General features: G+C 35.9%; 1 protein-coding gene and 2 pseudogenes across 2 annotated transcripts; 1 reads left to right on the forward strand and 2 right to left on the reverse strand.

Moving 5' to 3' along the window:
• Positions 1 to 852: 852 nt before the first annotated feature.
• On the forward strand, positions 853 to 2,127 carry LOC143627825 (uncharacterized). Its single transcript, XM_077097552.1, has 3 exons — positions 853 to 1,626; positions 1,727 to 1,827; positions 1,928 to 2,127. The coding sequence occupies exons 1-3, from the start codon at positions 856 to 858 to the stop codon at positions 2,112 to 2,114; spliced, it is 1,059 nt and encodes a 352-aa protein (XP_076953667.1). The 5' UTR covers positions 853 to 855; the 3' UTR covers positions 2,115 to 2,127.
• A 3,498-nt stretch (positions 2,128 to 5,625) lies between these two features.
• LOC143627826 (metal transporter Nramp3.2-like) lies at positions 5,626 to 10,579 on the reverse strand (annotated as a pseudogene). Its single transcript, XR_013152654.1, has 5 exons — positions 10,551 to 10,579; positions 8,407 to 8,517; positions 7,507 to 7,638; positions 6,778 to 7,430; positions 5,626 to 6,202 (listed from the first exon to the last, which is right to left on the reverse strand). The product of XR_013152654.1 is annotated as a metal transporter Nramp3.2-like (transcript).
• Positions 10,580 to 15,426: 4,847 nt separating this feature from the next.
• LOC143627827 (putative E3 ubiquitin-protein ligase ARI8 pseudogene) lies at positions 15,427 to 17,022 on the reverse strand (annotated as a pseudogene).
• Positions 17,023 to 17,590: the final 568 nt, after the last annotated feature.

Genomic DNA, 17,590 nt, shown 5'->3' on the forward strand with positions numbered 1-17,590 from the left:
AAGTACCTGTGACCTGAAATACAATAAACATGTATGAAGTACCAAAGTTCCTACAATAAACGAGTAAAACAAGTATGCTAACACTAAAAAATATGTACAAATAAATCGAACATCAAGAAGCCTAACTCATCTTTAACCATGTGTAGGAAATCTAACGTGACTTTGACGACGGGTTAGCGTCTTTAACCATGTGTTAGGAAATCCAACGCGTCTTTGACGACGTGTTATGCTAACATGTCATCAAAGACGCGTTAGATTTTCTAATACATGGTCAAAGATGAGTTAGAGAAGACCATATTTGAAAATATTAAGTTTAGGGGACAAAGTTGAAATCTCATTTTATAGATAGGCTATTTTGGGGATTTTCCCAAAAAAAACTAATTCCAATTCATTTGTCAAACGAACACATCAAGAATAGAATGAGATTCCAATTTCTATTGAAATGTTTAAATTCCAAATACAATTCTTTCTAATTTTAAATCCCGTACAAATTCCAATTTCAATTCCATTTAATTCGGTGAAACGAATACGGCCTTAGTTACTATTTATTTTGTATTCGGCACTAGTAATCCCTAAATATAATAAGAAATCAAGGCAGGCAACAGCCCGTATTACTTATATGCCAAGTAAATATTTTTCGGCATATGAATAAACCAACGATTCCATCCACGTGGACAGAGCACTACACGTGTCTCACTTCAAACAACAACGTGGCGTCCAATGATGATACATCGTCACAGTTACACCACCTGTCCCCACATCTAGAAATTTCATCTCCTCTCCTAAACCACCCTATATATATTCTCATAACATTGAGCATATTACGAAATCAAACCAAACACTCGATTCATTATAATGGCTTCACAACAAGATCAAGATGTTAGGCGAAGGGAATTGAGGGCGGAGGCGGCTGCCCGAACCGCAGCCAATGAGCTACAAGACATCAACAAACAAAGAAGTGATCAAACACGACCAGATGAGACCCGTCCCGGTCTCATCGGAAGCATATTCCAAACCGTTACGGGAACTCTCGGTGGTGCTAAAGATGTTGTTACCGGGAAAACTCACGAAGCCACCGACAAGGTGACTATTGTCAGCAGAGACGCCGCGGAACGTGAAAGACAAAACGCAGAAGCCGCAACCAAGAAAGCGGACGAGTGGAAACCTTATACGAGTGAAAAGGCTAATGAAGCCGCCAAAAAAGCGGTTGAATCCAAAGATTCGGCCGCTCAGAAAACAAGCGAAGTAGCTAACAAAACCTCACAAAAAGCTAAGGAGGCTAAGGATGCGACAATGGGGAAAATGGGCGAGTACAAAGATTATGCTCTTGAGAAATCTAAGGAAGCTGCGGATGCAACTGCTGGGAAAGCCAGAGAAGCAAAAGATTACACAGTTGATAAGGCGACGGAGGCGAAAGATTACACGGCTAATAAGGCGAATGAAGCTAAGGAGAAGATGGGGGAGTATAAAGATTACACTGCTGATAGAGCCAAAGAAGCCAAGGATTACACAGCTGATAAGTCAAAAGAAGGCAAGGATAATGCTGTTGGTAAATTAAGTGAACTCAAGGATAAGGCTATGGACTTTTTATCTAGTGGCAAGAAAGAGAGTGATCATCCTGCCATGGTTGGTCTGCTAATTCAATGATATATATATATATATATATATATATATATATATATATTCTAACAAAATTTATATTGAAAACCACTATAATTGAATGTAGGAGACATCGGAGGAAGAGGCGAGAAGGACTTTGGAGACGATTCATTTAAAAAATAAAGGGTATGAGGCAAAGGGTACTAACTTGGATGCTACTACCCTAGGGTATGATATAATTTGGTTTTTGTTGTTGCATAGTAATTGTTGTTATATATTTTTTATTATTAATGTACTATGTTAATAATAATATTGTGGGCAGTGGAAGGGCTGGTGAGGATGTGATGGCATCCGTTTTGAAGGTGGATCCGGTGAAGGAGACGGCGGAGGCATTCAGGAAAGCGGATCAGTTTAGTGGGCAGTCTTTTAATGATGTTGGAGGTATGGATGATGATGCTGATAAAAGAAGCCGTGGTGGTGTGTACCGTGTGCAGCTCCAGCGTGAAAAGAAATGAAGATCGGTGTGATTGTTGGTAGTGTGTTGGGCTGGTTTTTTTTTTGTAGTCGATTGCGCACTTGAAAGGTTTTTATGTTGATGTATGCTTTTTAATAATATTACTAAACTTTCTTTTAAAAACACTTGTTACACGTTATAATTTAAATTATAAATTTATTACAAATAATAATCACTACAAATGAGGCCGGTTAAAAACTCCAACCTAACCCAATCCTAACCCTAATTTTAAAAAGTAATATCTTTGCTAATGCTAAATTTAATTGTAAATATTGTCGAACAACCTAAAATAGGTTTGGTATTATTTACTTAGACCTAGTTTTCTCTTTCTCTTTCGATTTATGTCTTTTCTTTTAATAGAAAATCTATTAGGATTGGATTCTAATACTAATAAAAATTAAAGTAGTATACCAAGACCCTTCTATTCTAAAAAAAATTCCTTTACATTCTCTTACATCTCACTACATAAAATTTCTTTACATTCTCTTACATCTCACTATATGTGACTATTTGTTCTATTCTAAACCAACTATTTGTTCTATTCTAAACCACTAATTAAAAGAGAAAAGAACAAATATAATCACTACAAATATAATTTAAAAAAGAGAAAAGGTCAAATATAATCACTTTATATTATGCATTTGAATTTTAAATCAAGAATGAAGCAATTTTACATCATACATATACAATAATGAAGCAATGCTAGTGAAAGTAATATTTAAAACAATGAGGCATTTAATTCTTAAAACAATGAGACATTTAGATCTAAAGATGTAGACGTAGTTAAAAGTCTTTCACAAAAATATTTTTCATTCTATACCTTAAACCAAAAACAACACCAGATTTTTGTTTCATGATGTCTCTTATACCTATAAAATAATGAAAAATTGTCTATAATTTTTAAGACTTATTAAAACATTGAATATTTGTAAAAAATAAACAAAATTATTATATTTTTCCTTCAATATGAAGATGTCTTAAAAATTAAATGTTAGTGTACATAAATTTTTTATATGCATTTCAATTTAAAAAAAAAAGATTTTTCTGACACGTACTTATTATATATTAATTAATATATTTTTATATTAAGTATGTTTACAATATAATTTATACCATTAATAATTCAATAAATGAAGATTGACCGATTAATACAGTATGTTGAATTTATAATCAATACTATATTAGAACAAATATTTTTTTTTTCTTTTCATTAATAGAAGAGAAGTGATTTATACGGGAATTTGATAGTGAGAATTAACCTTACAATGCCATGTGTTCAGAATTATTTTCTTTTATGAGTATAATAAGTAGATCGGGTGACCCCCTATTCTCTTGCCTGGAGTCGCAGAGTAGAGAAAAAAGTGAAAAAAATAAAGTGATTTTGTTGTGTTTCTCGACTTAGGTATAGGTAAACGAAGAACAGATGGTATGAGGGGTTCCAAATCTATATTTTATTTATATAGGTTTAATTTGTGTGAAAAAAATGAATTAAAAAAAAAGTGTGCTTGTATTTCCCGACTCAAAAGAAGAACAAAGGACAGAGGATTGAAGGGTCTTGGAAATCTATATTTTATTTAGGTTAAATTATGTTTTGGGTCATTTTCTACTAGAGTAGAACAAAGGATATGAAGGATTGAAGGGTCTTCCAAATCTATAATTTAGGTTAAATTGTGTTTTGGGTCATTTCTAGAGTGTGATAAACTGAATTAGGATGGATTTGATTTCATTAAAAAGGCTGTGAGATCTTTTCTAAAATTTATCAATTAAAAGGCTCAATAAATCATTCTTTCTCTTTTAGTTTTTAAGCGAACCATCGAAATCTTTCCTTTTTAGTTTTTAAGCGGTTGTTAAGCGAACCATCGAAAAACTGAACCATCCGAACCATCGAAATGTTCAAAATATATGTTGTAACCGAAATATGAAATATTAAACCGACTGCTCGAAATGTTGAACCATCGAATGTTTAAAATGTTGAACCGACCCATCCTCTTTGATTAGTGATCCTTTTTATCAACTTTAAGCTCAATATAGTAACTGTTTCACATCCCTAACATAATAACTGTTTCATATCCCTGTCGATTAGTTATTTGTTTAACATAACTATTTCACGATTATTTATTTTGCTAAAACAATATAAATAGTTTATATATTTATTTTTAGTAAAAATATAAGAAAAATAAACATTTTATTAATTATTATTAATAAAAAAGGAAAAAAGAAGATAAAATCATGAAAAGCGGTTAAAACCAACTTAAGCTTAACATAACTATTTCACGTTCCAACGTAAGGCTATGGGGGTAATAAGGTTATAGGGTATACTCTAAAGCCTAACATAAGTTAAGATGACATGTCACTTTAAATGCATTAAACCACTCCCACTAGTGTTAAGTTTGTTAAAAAAAACCCATGGATTATGCTTTTCACAGGTCAAAAGAAACAATATTGTATTAATTACTAATTGATTTGTTATTTATTATGGATTAAACTATTTCCTTCAGGCCAGATAAAGTGAAAGAGAGAAATATAAGTGATATGGTGATTATATGAAATTAAGAGGGGTTAGTGTATACCTCATGGTCTAATAACTATGTCACATCCCCTTTGATTACTTATTCTTTACTATTCTTGTAACACCGTTCATCCCCTTTGAAAAGTTAATTCTTTTAACAACCTTAAGCTTAATATAATAACTATTTCACATCCCCTTTTATTATTTATTTGTTAAGCAATATAAATAGTTTATATATTTTTAGTAAAATTATAAGAAAAATAAACATTTTATTAATTATTATTGATAAAAAGGAAAAAGAAGTAAACGATCTTAATGAAAATTTAAACAAATTATCAAAACCTGAAAGTATTAGACATTATATTAATTACTGTTAACAAAGTATATTAAAATGGTTATCTATGGTATAAAATCTTCATTGAGTTTGCTCACAATTGTTATTTAGTTTAAAATAGGTATAAAGGACATGTACACCCGATTTAACCTTAAAAAATTAAAGGGGTTAGTGAAATAGAAGAAAATGGCAAGATATAAAATATCTATGTTATAAAATCATCATTGACGCTTGCCCACAATTATTATTTTCATTCAAATAGGTAAAAGGACATGCGCACCCGATTTAACGGTAAAAAATTAAGGAGTTGGTGAAATAGAAGAAAGTGACAATATTCGGAAATCTTAAAAGAGTCCAACTGCGAAAAAAGAAAGTCATGCTAAAATTACGTAACCGACCAAACCTTGTAGACAGATGTGGCACTCCACTGAAAATAAACCGGATAGATTATCAGGTTAATATGGTTACGGGGATTGAATTCATGTTAAGGGAGATTATCAGGTTAATATGGTTACGGGGATGGAATGATTTTAATCTGTGTTAAAGAGGGTACAGAGCAAACACAAGTCAACTTTGACTATTTGGCTATGCTTCTTGTGTTCTTTTCAACTACGAATAACTCATTAGAGGATAAATTTCATAAGAAAAAACTAACTTGTAAGTTTTCTAACTCGAGAATGCAAAGAAGCAAATACAGAAGTTTGTGATTTGTACACCATACACACGCTTTACACAATAGAGGACACAATAACATCATAACATGTACTCTACTAATTTTATTTGTGTACAAATCACCTCCCATCCTTTTTATTCCCTTTCTTGCAACTAACATTTTACTTAACATAATCGAAATCCAGATTAATACAATTGTGCCATCCATCCAACCTTGCAAATACAGAATATTACATGATCGAGCCGACAACAATCCATTCTAATGATGGTGTGCCGATATTACATCTACAAATGGTCATTATGTCTCCTAACATTCAAGATTTTGGGTTCCTAGGACTAAAGGATATCACTTCATAGTTCCTCATTATGCTGCTTAGTTTCTCAGTTTATGGAAACCAAATGTTGAAACAGTGATGCCCCGCCAGATAAGATATACTACGAATGCAACATATGCAATCGTGAAAACAGCTACTACAGAAGTTAAGGCAACCCCACTTACTTCTTCAGCTAAAAACTGTTGTAGCAAGTACCCGTTTATTGCTATCACCAAAGCAGCCACAAGCCATGAGACCGTCTGCAAGATGTAGCAAGAAATGTTATAAGAAACAGTACATTGAGGACCATAAGTTGCATTAAATATTATGGATGTGATTAAGGTGTTAATCATGTCGGGTTAACAGGTCGTGGGTTTGTAGGTTGAAATATTTAGCCTGAACACAACCTGTAACTTTATTTGTGACAGAAACACCTTAACCCTCGCACACTTTAATTCATGTAACCCGAACATGGCCCGTTTAACCCATTTATCTAAACGTGTCATACAGCTGGTGGGTAGTAATCTAGCTGTAAACATGTTAATCGGGTTGGTGGGTTGCAGAAAAATGGGTTAAAACAGGTCAGTGGGTCAACCTGTTTGACTAGGCGCTTTGACGGGTCGGCCTGTTTAACTAAACAGGTTGACGGGTCGGCCTGTTTAACTAAACGGGCTGACGGGTCGACCTGTTTAACTAAACAGGCTGATGAGTCAACCTGTTTAACTAAATGGGTCAACCCGAACAAGACCTGTTTTTAAACAGATTAGATATGCCAACCCAAAACTTGGTTATAGACTTATAGCCAAAAAGTTACGTGGAGCTTAAAAGATCACACCTTCAAAACCCGACCAATCACGAAAACACCCATCAAATCCTCTTTAGCCACCAAACACAACAACGGAATGAGAGCAAACGGGATCTGAATCGATTGAAGCACATTAAGCCACTCGTTTAACACATCCAATGTGTCCTCCAAACTATCAAATATTAACGCCACAATCAACGTGGGCACGATTGCACAGCTTCGTGTAATCAAGGCCCGGGCCCACTTCTTCAATCTCAAATCAAGAAACCCGCCCATAATAAACTGGCCTGCATAAGTACCAGTAATCGTACTACTCTGTCCAGCTGCCAATAGCCCAACAGCCCAAATATACAAAATCGGTACCAACCCGCCACCAAATCTCTGTTCAAGATACTGCCCCGCGTTCCCGAGCCCAATTGTATCAGCAATCGCTGTTCCAAAAAACGCCTTTGCAAAAACAGTTGTTACAAAAAGATTGATAATAAACGAGACCACAAGTGCTAGAGTGGATTCGATCGAGTAGTATCTTAGAGCTTCGCGAACCCGGCCGGGTTTTCTCGGGTCAACTTCTCGTGACTGGACCAAGGCAGAATGCAGGAACACATTGTGTGGCATGATAATGCAGCCGACAACTCCCACCGCTTGTTGGATTGTTCTTGAGTTGAGTTTTGGAACCACAAGACCTTTAATACCATAAAGAAAAACATTAATTTTTTTTTTGTGAACTAGAAGAGCGAAAGCAAATGTTGGATATCGTACCAACGAGAAGCTCTTTAGCATTGGGTTTGGTTTCACCAAACATCCATGCGAATGAAATTGCCATAACCGCGATAAGAAACGCAAAAATCTAATTTCCTCACACCATAGTTCTCAAGAAACAGAAAGATGAAACTGTAATCAACATTAAAAGAAACAAAACAAATTAGACAAGATAGTATATTGCATTCAAAACACAGGCCCAAAACATAAATTTGACAAGTTATTGCAGAACTAAGAACAAGAACATGAATCTTTATCCAAGAAAAATATTCAATTTTGAATAAACCCAAAACCAATTTGAGAAATATTTAAATATTACTGTATATTTTTAAAAATCTAATCTTTAGGAAATCCCTGATACAGAAAGATGAAACTGAAATTAGAAATTATGTTGTTTAAAATTGATTTCTCAAAAGGTTCCAATTACGATAGAGGGGTAGGTAAGCGGACAACAAGCTGCACCGCAACTGCGCAACACCCTCATCAATAGCAAATACGATCCACTGAAAACAAAGTTATAGTTCTTCTGTGTCGATATGTTAACTGTGCATTTATCAAACGTAACTAAAATCAAGGGACAAACAAGGTAAGATAAGGGACAAACAAGGATGTTTTAGGATCTGAGTCAAACCAGGTCTGAGTCACAATAATTAATATTATAATTATTGGTGGTGGTAGGGTAGGGTAATTATCAGCATTGCTATGGTACGATGATGATTACAAACAAGCATTTACCCTACCCTACCATAGCATTTCTAGATAATTATTAGAGTAAATTACAATTTTTCGTCCATGTGGTTTGGTCAAAATCTCAGTTTCAATCCAAAATCTTAATTTTCATGGGTTCAGTTGTTAAGAAAATAGAATTCATATGTATCCGATCAAGTTTGAAATCATAACCTTGAGAATAACTTTGATATAATCTCGGTATATGGAAGCAGGTAATAATATTCAACAACAGGAGTAACTACCCAACCGCCTAAACTCTTTTTCACCACAGGTCCCTGTAAGCTACAGAATTAATAATAAAAACACGGTAATATTATGTTACAAAATGCATATATCTTCAGAGATTATTTAACCAAATAATATATATGCATTAACCTGCAAATAGCATCTTGAATAGGAACCAAATGATCTTGACCGATTGGTTGGGCGCTTTGCACTATGAAAAAGAGAGTAGCAGTATTGGTTTGACTCAAAGGATAAACTATATGGCGTTCCAAAAGGGGGTGTTTGGTATACAGAATGGAAATGGAGAGAAAATAGAAATGGAAATGGAATTGTAGAGAAAGAGAATTGGTATGGAGAATGAGAATCATTTCTCTTGTTTGGTACACGAGAAAATAAACAGAGAACTCTACCATACCCAACCCCACCTCCACCCCACCTGACACCACTCACCACCGCAGCCCCACCACCACCAGCCCCACCACCACAGCCCCACCACCACCAGCCCTTTCTTCAACCACAGCCCACCACCACCGGCTGCCGCCACCAAACCCCCTTCTTCAACCACAGTACACAAGAAATTAAAAAGATTCAAAATTTTGGAACATAAGATATAGAAAAAGGAGGCTCAGATCTGTCATCACTGCCTCTTTGGAGATTTTGTGGTGGTGGTTGTGGTGGCGATGATGATGATGATGATGATGATGATAATCAGAAGCCACCTGCAACCACCGCCGATTTCCACCACCACTGTTACCCACCTGCGACCACAATCACCCGACCATCTGAAAACCCTAACCTACCACGAACCACCACTTGAAACCCTAATCTCCGTTCACCCGTACCACCTGCAACCTACAACCGGTTACCATCTCTGTGTTCACCACTGCGAACGGCGGAGACGGGGTGGCGGTTGCAGACTTGGAGACGAGGTGGCGGCCAGAGACGGGGTGGTGGCCGGAGACGAGGTGGTGGCCGGAGACGAGGTGGTGACATGCTATGAGGAGGCTGCTGAGAAATGGATTTCTCTTTGTTTTAAAGAGAAATGGAATTCTCTAGTTTTAGAGAAATAGAAAGAGAAATAGAAATGAAAAGTGGAAAACAAAATGTTTCCTTTGTTTGTTTTCCACGGGGTGTTTGGTAGAGGGATTTGATTGGGGAGAAATGGAATTAGAAATGTTTCCTTTGTTTGTTTTCCACTTTTCATTTCTATTTCTCTTTCTATTTCTCTAAAACTAGAGAATTCCATTTCTCTTTAAAACAAAGAGAAATCCATTTCTCAGCAGCCTCCTCATAGCATGTCACCACCTCGTCTCCGGCCATCACCTCGTCTCCGGCCACCACCCCGTCTCCGGCCGCCACCTCGTCTCCAAGTCTGCAACCGCCACCTCGTCTCCAAGTCTGCAACCACCACCCCGTCTCCGCCGTTCGCAGTGGTGAACACAGAGATGGTAACCGGTTGTAGGTTGCAGGTGGTACGGGTGAACGGAGATTAGGGTTTCAAGTGGTGGTTCGTGGTAGGTTAGGGTTTTCAGATGGTCGGGTGATTGTGGTCGCAGGTGGGTGACAGTGGTGGTGGAAATCGGCGGTGGTTGCAGGTGGCTTCTGATTATCATCATCATCATCATCATCATCGCCACCACAACCACCACCACAAATCTCCAAAGAGGCAGTGATGACAGATCTGAGCCTCCTTTTTCTATATCTTATGTTCCAAAAATTTGAATCTTTTTAATTTCTTGTGTACTGTGGTTGAAGAAGGGGGTTTGGTGGCGGCAGCCGGTGGTGGTGGGCTGTGGTTGAAGAAAGGGCTGTGGTGGTGGTGCTGGTGGTGTGGGGCTGTGGTGGTGGGGCTGGTGGTGGTGCTGGTGGTGGGGCTGTGGTGGTGGTGCTGTGGTGGTGGTGCTGGTGGTGGTGGGGCTGCGGTGGTGAGTGGTGTCAGGTTGGGTGGAGGTGGGGTTGGGTATGGTAGAGTTTTCTGTTTATTTTCTCGTGTACCAAACAAGAGAAATGATTCTCATTCTCCATACCAATTCTCTTTCTCTACAATTCCATTTTCATTTCTATTTTCTCTCCATTTCCATTCTCTGTACCAAACACCCCCTAAGCTCACAATTTGCATTTCCTGTTTCAGTGTAAATTTATATTCGGTTTTCTATAAAAATAAGTTAAATTGTCAAAAAGAACATACATTTATAGTGGTTTAGTAACAATATTTAAATTCAAATAACTAATATTAGAATGGAAGTTAAAGTAGGTTGCCAATCTAGAGGTGGCAATGTTGGCCCGTTCACTTGTGAATGGATCGATTCAGGTTATGCTTTTATCCTTAATTAACGAGTCAAATGGAAAAATTATAAAAAGTATAGCTTAAAAGACACTGATCAAATGAGTAAAACCAGGAAAAGGCGGCTCAAAAATTGCCTGGTGTGCGTGTTAATGCATAAAAGTTATAAAACATCATTCACTATTTCATTTAAAAGATTGTATCATTATTAAAAAGTTACTAACTATAAATATACATGTGCGTACACGCATGTGTGTATTAAACGGGTTGGCGGGTCAAACCCAAACACGACACATGTATACTCAGGTTATGAACACAACCCGTTTAACTTGAAAATATGTATATTATCCGTGTATATTTCATATTAGTAATTTAGAATTCCAAAATTGCATACTATTTTTATTTATTTTGAAGCAATTATGTTTAAACTATGGCATATTAATAAAGAATTATATAACTTTTCAAAACTGAACTGTATTTAACTTGGCTGATGCACACTTTAACTTTCACAAAAAAAAAAAAAAAGTTATCCGTATCCTTAAATTTGAACTGAATTACCTAGTAGTGAACTTTGTAGTAATAAGTGTTAACCCGTTTTAAATCAAATTTTCGTATAACCCCTTTTAATATGACCCGTTTTGCTATTTGAACCTTGAATGTACACTACTACACTTTAATCTGAATTCTTTGATTAGAAATATGTTGACATTGATACTTAGTTTATTGTTGAATCTATCTTTATATATGTTGGCAATTCACATGCTTGGATTCTTGATTAGATTCATAGTTTTGAAATCTACTTTTTGTATAATTTCATTTTAGCCGGCGATTCCTTTTTTGTGAATTTTGTCTGTAATTTGTGATCTTTAAGAGTTTTTAGATTTGTGATTCCTAGACATATGATACTACGATTAGATTTCTTTTTGTGAATATGTTTGCAGTTTGTTATTTTATAATGTTTAACAGGAAATATGAATTTGGTAATTCAAAAACTGTTTTGACAATATTTTTTTTGGAAAATATTGTAGGAACAAATGAAGAAATACAAGCCTACAAATGATGGAAGCTCTGCTGTAGATCCTTTTTTGGCTGTAATGAACAAGGAGAACCATGGATATCGCCGACTTTATGGTAGAGGCGTTACAAATACATTGCTTAAAAAGGTCGATGGTGCTTGCATGTCATACCTTCTTCCAGAGGGGCTAATGGAATCATTCAAGAAAACGTTGAAGTTGAAAGCCACAAGTTGTTGGAAATGTGCAATGAGATTGAAGAGGATCATGAAAGAAAAAAATCCGAGCTCGAAGCTATGCGTAAAGATATTGACATCCAACGAAAAAACTTGGAAGCTATGATGCAGAAGGTGATGAAACAACTAACACATGAAGATCAAGATGAGTAAACCATTTTAATTTCTCTTTATTATTGTAATTGACACTTTGTATTGACTATATTACAATTTGAGTTTGGAGATGCATGTTAAAGTACATTGTTTGAATATCAATGAAATTTGTGTTTTTTATTTACTCTCTTGGTTGTGTGAGTGAATGCAAATATTAAATAATAGCAATTACATTTATATTACAAAGTTGCACTTGAATGGAAAAAAGGTTGCATTTTTTTCTATTAAAAATTAACAATGGTTGCATTATGTCAAATAAAGTTGCAATTTTGTAACTAAATTATAATAAAGGTTGCATTTAATTATAGAAAGGTTGCATTTGAGTATAGAAACCGTTGCATTTTTGCAACTAAAATATAGTAAATGTTGCATTTGACTTCTAAAAAAGTTGCATTTGATGGTAAAAAAAAGTTGCATTAGAATTTAAAAAGGTCGCATATTAAAAAAGTTGCATTTTAAGGTTAAATGTAACACTTTCAAAAAAGGTTGCATTAGGCCTTAAAAATGTTGCATTAGGTCTAATGCAACTGCTTCTAATGCCGCCTTGATAAAAGGTTGCATTAGGCCTAATGCAACATTTTACCGGGGTTGCGTTAGGTTCATTTTCTTGTAGGCGCCATTAAGAAACTTATGTTTTCTACGACTACACCATATTGGAAATGACCTCAATTTCACTTGTTAAGTTTAAAAAGAATTGTTATAACATATATTAAAAAATTTAAGAATTTTGTGCTCCCCGAAACCGTAACCTAGACTCCCGCCAGGCCCATAATGGGACCTGGGCTGGCCTTGATCAGTTATGATTTATTAAATAGATGTGTTTTATAGTTTTTTTCTTCTTAATTCCGGGCCATTGAATTGTAATTAGTGGCTGTTCAAAAAAAAATTTGTAATTAGTGATTTGGCTAGGCCGAGCAGCATAGGTGATTTGTGGTGGGGCCATTTCCAACTTTTCTCTCTTTCATACACATACATACATATATATGTGTGTATATATATATATAATGGGGCGTAAAGGGGCTTTAAACCACATCAGGGCTTTATTGTCATTATTAGTTGGTATGCTATTGATTTATTAAAAAACACCAATTCCTGATTGATTACTGCTTGGTACTTCAGTGTTAAGTTCCAATATGTTTTAAGTACCACCAATCACATGCCAATCCCGTGCAACCAATTATTCAAATCCCAGGCCGTAGCTTGACATTCGGCCCATTAGGCATTTAAGTCCAGTGAGAATGAAATTGAGTGTGCATCCGTGTAAGACTGGGCTGGATGGGCTTCTCAAAACCCTATCTTTCCGCCGATTATAAAATATAAAGTCTGTTACTTTGCAAACTTGTTTCTTCAAAACGGCAACCAAGATTTTTAAAGTAACCTTATTTATTTCATCGCGTAATTAATATTTCTCAATTGATTTTTAGGGATTTTGATTGGAAGAACGATACGACCGATGTAAAACTTATCTCAAAACTGTTATCCAAGCTATGAAACAATGTTTTCAATTCGGGTGATTAAATTTCCAATTAACAAAAATCAAGTCACTTGAATCACCGTTTTGAGATAAGTTTTTCACTAGTCAAATCGTATCGTTCTTTCGATTAAAATCCCTAGAACATCGGTTTGAAACTTGGGAAAAAACATAATGGCGTTAAATGTTTTTTAACGAAGGACCATTGAGACAAAAATAGTTGAAAGTTGGGACGCTAGTATTGATTTTTAAAGTTGAGATTATTATCGGCCAATACACAAAAGTTGAGATTATTTATTTCCAACATAATATTTTTCTTTTACAATGTAATTAGATAAGGGTGTGAAGTATAAAAGGATTCGGGTTGAACCCGTGAACATGTTTAGCTAAACGGGTCGTGTTCGTGTCAACCCAGCCGGTTTACAGGTTGACCCGTTTAACCCATTAATTTTTTTTATAATTTTTTTAAATGTGTTTTATGCAATAAATTAAATGGGTTGAGTATCTTATGCCAAAATTTAAAACTAAAAAGGAAATTGACATAAGATTTTATAATTAAAATGCAATTGTTTAATATAAATTTATAGTTTTTGTTTCAAAAATGTAAATTTAAAGTATTAGTATGTGAAAATAATTAAAATAAAATTCCAGACAAACTGGTCGTGTTTGAGTCAACCTATGAATAGGTGTGTTGTGTTTGGGTTCACGTGTCTAGCGCGATTTAGGATTCGGGTTGCGTTCGAGTTCAGGTTCCTCTCAATTTCGAGTTCGGGTCTATTGGTTCATTGATCATGTAACCTCTGTGCAACAGTGGATCAATCAAGTGATCAACTATACATATTGTTTCAACTGTTAAAAACCACAATTCTTGCAAAAAATTGTTTGCACCTTTTGGTACTGTAACTTCTTGCAAAGTTTGACTTTTACATAAAGTATGCTTATGAACTGTGAATTTATATTATCTTTATTTTCTCTATAAACAGGTCATGGGAGATCTAATGGAGCTAGTAAAGGATCAGGTTTTACTGCATTGTTTACTTCTGGGGCACTTCTAGAGCAATAAGCTGACAAGTGAATTAACAGTTCAGGAAGATATTCAAGGCACTTCCATGTTGGCAGATCCTGATATATTGTTATTCACAAGTCACCATTAGTTACTCTGCCAAAGTGTTTAATCTTTTTATCTATACTTTTTTGATGACTTTTGACCTGGATGACAATTGATAATTTTATTTCCCTATCAGATACTTTCTCAAAATATGTTAAAGAAGTACTTGATGCTAATTTAGACAAACTCACAAGTTTATGCCGAATTAAGAAAAGGATCATCAAGTTTTGTAATAAAAAAACATTTTAGCTTTAAGATTTTAATGTTGTACAATGTTTTAATCAAGTGACTCGAGCAGGCATTAATAATACTCTTTCTACAACTTCCAACCTGTTCGATCCAATCAACTAAAAAGATTCAATCAACCCGTTATTAGTAAGCAGGTCAAATTTAAAACTCTGATTTGATAAAGATAAGATCTTATAAATATGGTTCATGAGCGGCCTTTAACTTTATTCAACGCGTTTGACCCGACTGGGAAAGGTAACGGGTCTAACATGTCACTGGTTAAATTTAATTTTATTATTTGGAAAATCCGGACTGGGACGACCATAAAACTAGTTAAAACTAAAAAAGTGGAATTAAAGTCTCATGCAGTTTTAGAAACAGAACCATGTTCATCACACATTGCCAAAATGGAACCAAACCAAGCCAAACCACCTTCATTTATGTTAACCACGGCCCAATGACTCACCAGCAGCTCAACGTTGCGCCTCATCAGTTGCATGCCTCGTCCTCTTTGCCGAATCAGACTCCCAGTTCGACGCTTCCCCACCCTGTCCCGACCTCTTCCGCACACTATCCTTCCCACTAGACCCACCCGCTGCACCCTGACCCGGCCTGCTTATACTATTGCTAGAATCAACCTCTGCAAGACCATTCTCAAATGACCTAACCAAATTCTCAAAATAAGACCGAGTCACACTAGTCAAACAAGCTAACTTAACCCTAAACCTATTAAACTCTTCTTTATTTGCTTGTTCATTTTTAATATAAGTTTGCAACCCCATCTCTGCAGAACTATGAAGCCTTTCTAACGCCTCTTCCGCTTTACCCTGCACATACTCAAGAAACGCCATTTTTGCATGCTCTCTGTTCGGTATATAATACCAATACACATGTGTCCAGTTCAACACGCGCCTACACTCAACTATCTGCTTCCAAGCATCTTTAACAACCCTTAATTCTGTATATGCCCAAGTTTCAATCATACTTAAATTGAAAAGGGCTTGTTTCCTTGACTTTTCATTCGCATCCCACCGTTCATAATAATACGTGTACCTCTCGATCGCCTTCTTAGCCTCCACTTCTTTTCGTTCCGTTTCAGAAAAACGCTTTTGATAACTATACCGATCACACGCTCTGCGATCATGCCCACTATACGGGCCAAGACATAACCAACAAAACTCATATCCACAAGGCCGTCTACAAATGATTTGCCTACAACCTTCGATCTTTTCAATCGCTTGGTTGCATTTCGGACAGGACTTCGTGTAAGCCATGATCCTGTTCATGTTCTCGGCTTCAGACGTGGTTTTAACCATCCATTCAGCCGCGGTTTCACACGTTACCGGATGGTGCACCTCCCCCAAGCATTTCCAACAGAAAGCATGTTTACAAACACAAGTAACATCATAACCACCACCAGTCTCAAAATCATCATCAAACAAAACAGCACAACCGCACCCGGGGCCCGGGCACCATTTGATATTATAGCTACCCTCAACATAACTTCTAACCACAAAGTCCCTATACCTTTTCCCTTCCTTTCCTGTAACTAACTTATTAACCATATCCGGGCCCACAGCCGCATCGCAAAGCAGTCCCGGACACCTTAGAGTCAAACAACCCGGACCATCAGTGATAGCCATGCATATATAAGCCTTCCAACACGTCCTACAAAATAAGTGATCACACCCACATGTCGCAGTATCAACGGTTCTAACCGATTCAAAACAGATTCCACAAATAACTGTTTTCACGTCTGTTAGGGTTGAATCAACGTGTAACAAACCGACACGCCGGCGGAATTTGGCTTCGTCATCAAACCAATCATCGTGAAGCCTTTGAATGCTCCATTTATAATGAAGCAAGAGCGTGCATGCGGTATGCTTAGGTATGGATAGAACAGTGGCAACGTTAGTGACGTCTGCTTTCTGACGCTGAATGAGATCGGTTTCGTTAAGTATGACGTAAGTCAAAGGGTTGACGTGGGTATGAATATCGTCGTTGTTTTCGTTAAGTGTGATGTAACTTTCGTTGATGTAGTCATCATCGTCGTGGGTGTTATTCGGCATCTCCGATCGTAATGGAATTAGAATTGAATGAAATCGAAAGGAAGTTAGGGTTTAAGGAAGATTGGCGAAATTGATTCGAATTAGGAAAAAAAGAAAACCTAAAACTTTGGGGATTAATTAGTTAGGGATCTTTATTTTATTAGCACCCAGTTGTTGGGTTAATGTGGAAGGAATTATAATATGAATCGGAAAACAGTAATTATCTATAAGATTGTGTTTGATTTCATTCTAAAGAATTATAAGTGGAATGGAAAACTTTCCCCGTAGATTTTAACTTTCCATCACTGGGGTGAAGCAATTATATATTATATACTAGTTTTTATCTCATATATTACTCGGGTTGTTTATATTTTTTGTTTTTAATATTATATACCAGGTTAGATCGCATGTTATACATGGGTGGAAAATATATAAAACTTCATATATATACTAGGTTTTATCCCGCGTATCACGAGGGTTGTTTTATACTTTTTGAATTTTAAATTTTTTTATTTTAAGAAAATTAATAACATAGTTAGGCCATGTTTTGGATTCCTTATTTGCACATCCTTTTGACTTATATAAGTTG

This window comes from Bidens hawaiensis, unplaced genomic scaffold (assembly GCF_021521415.1).
Source record: "Bidens hawaiensis isolate Kalapana, Puna unplaced genomic scaffold, B.hawaiensis_p1.1 tig00004743_1, whole genome shotgun sequence".
NCBI classification, from domain to species: Eukaryota; Viridiplantae; Streptophyta; class Magnoliopsida; order Asterales; family Asteraceae; genus Bidens; species Bidens hawaiensis.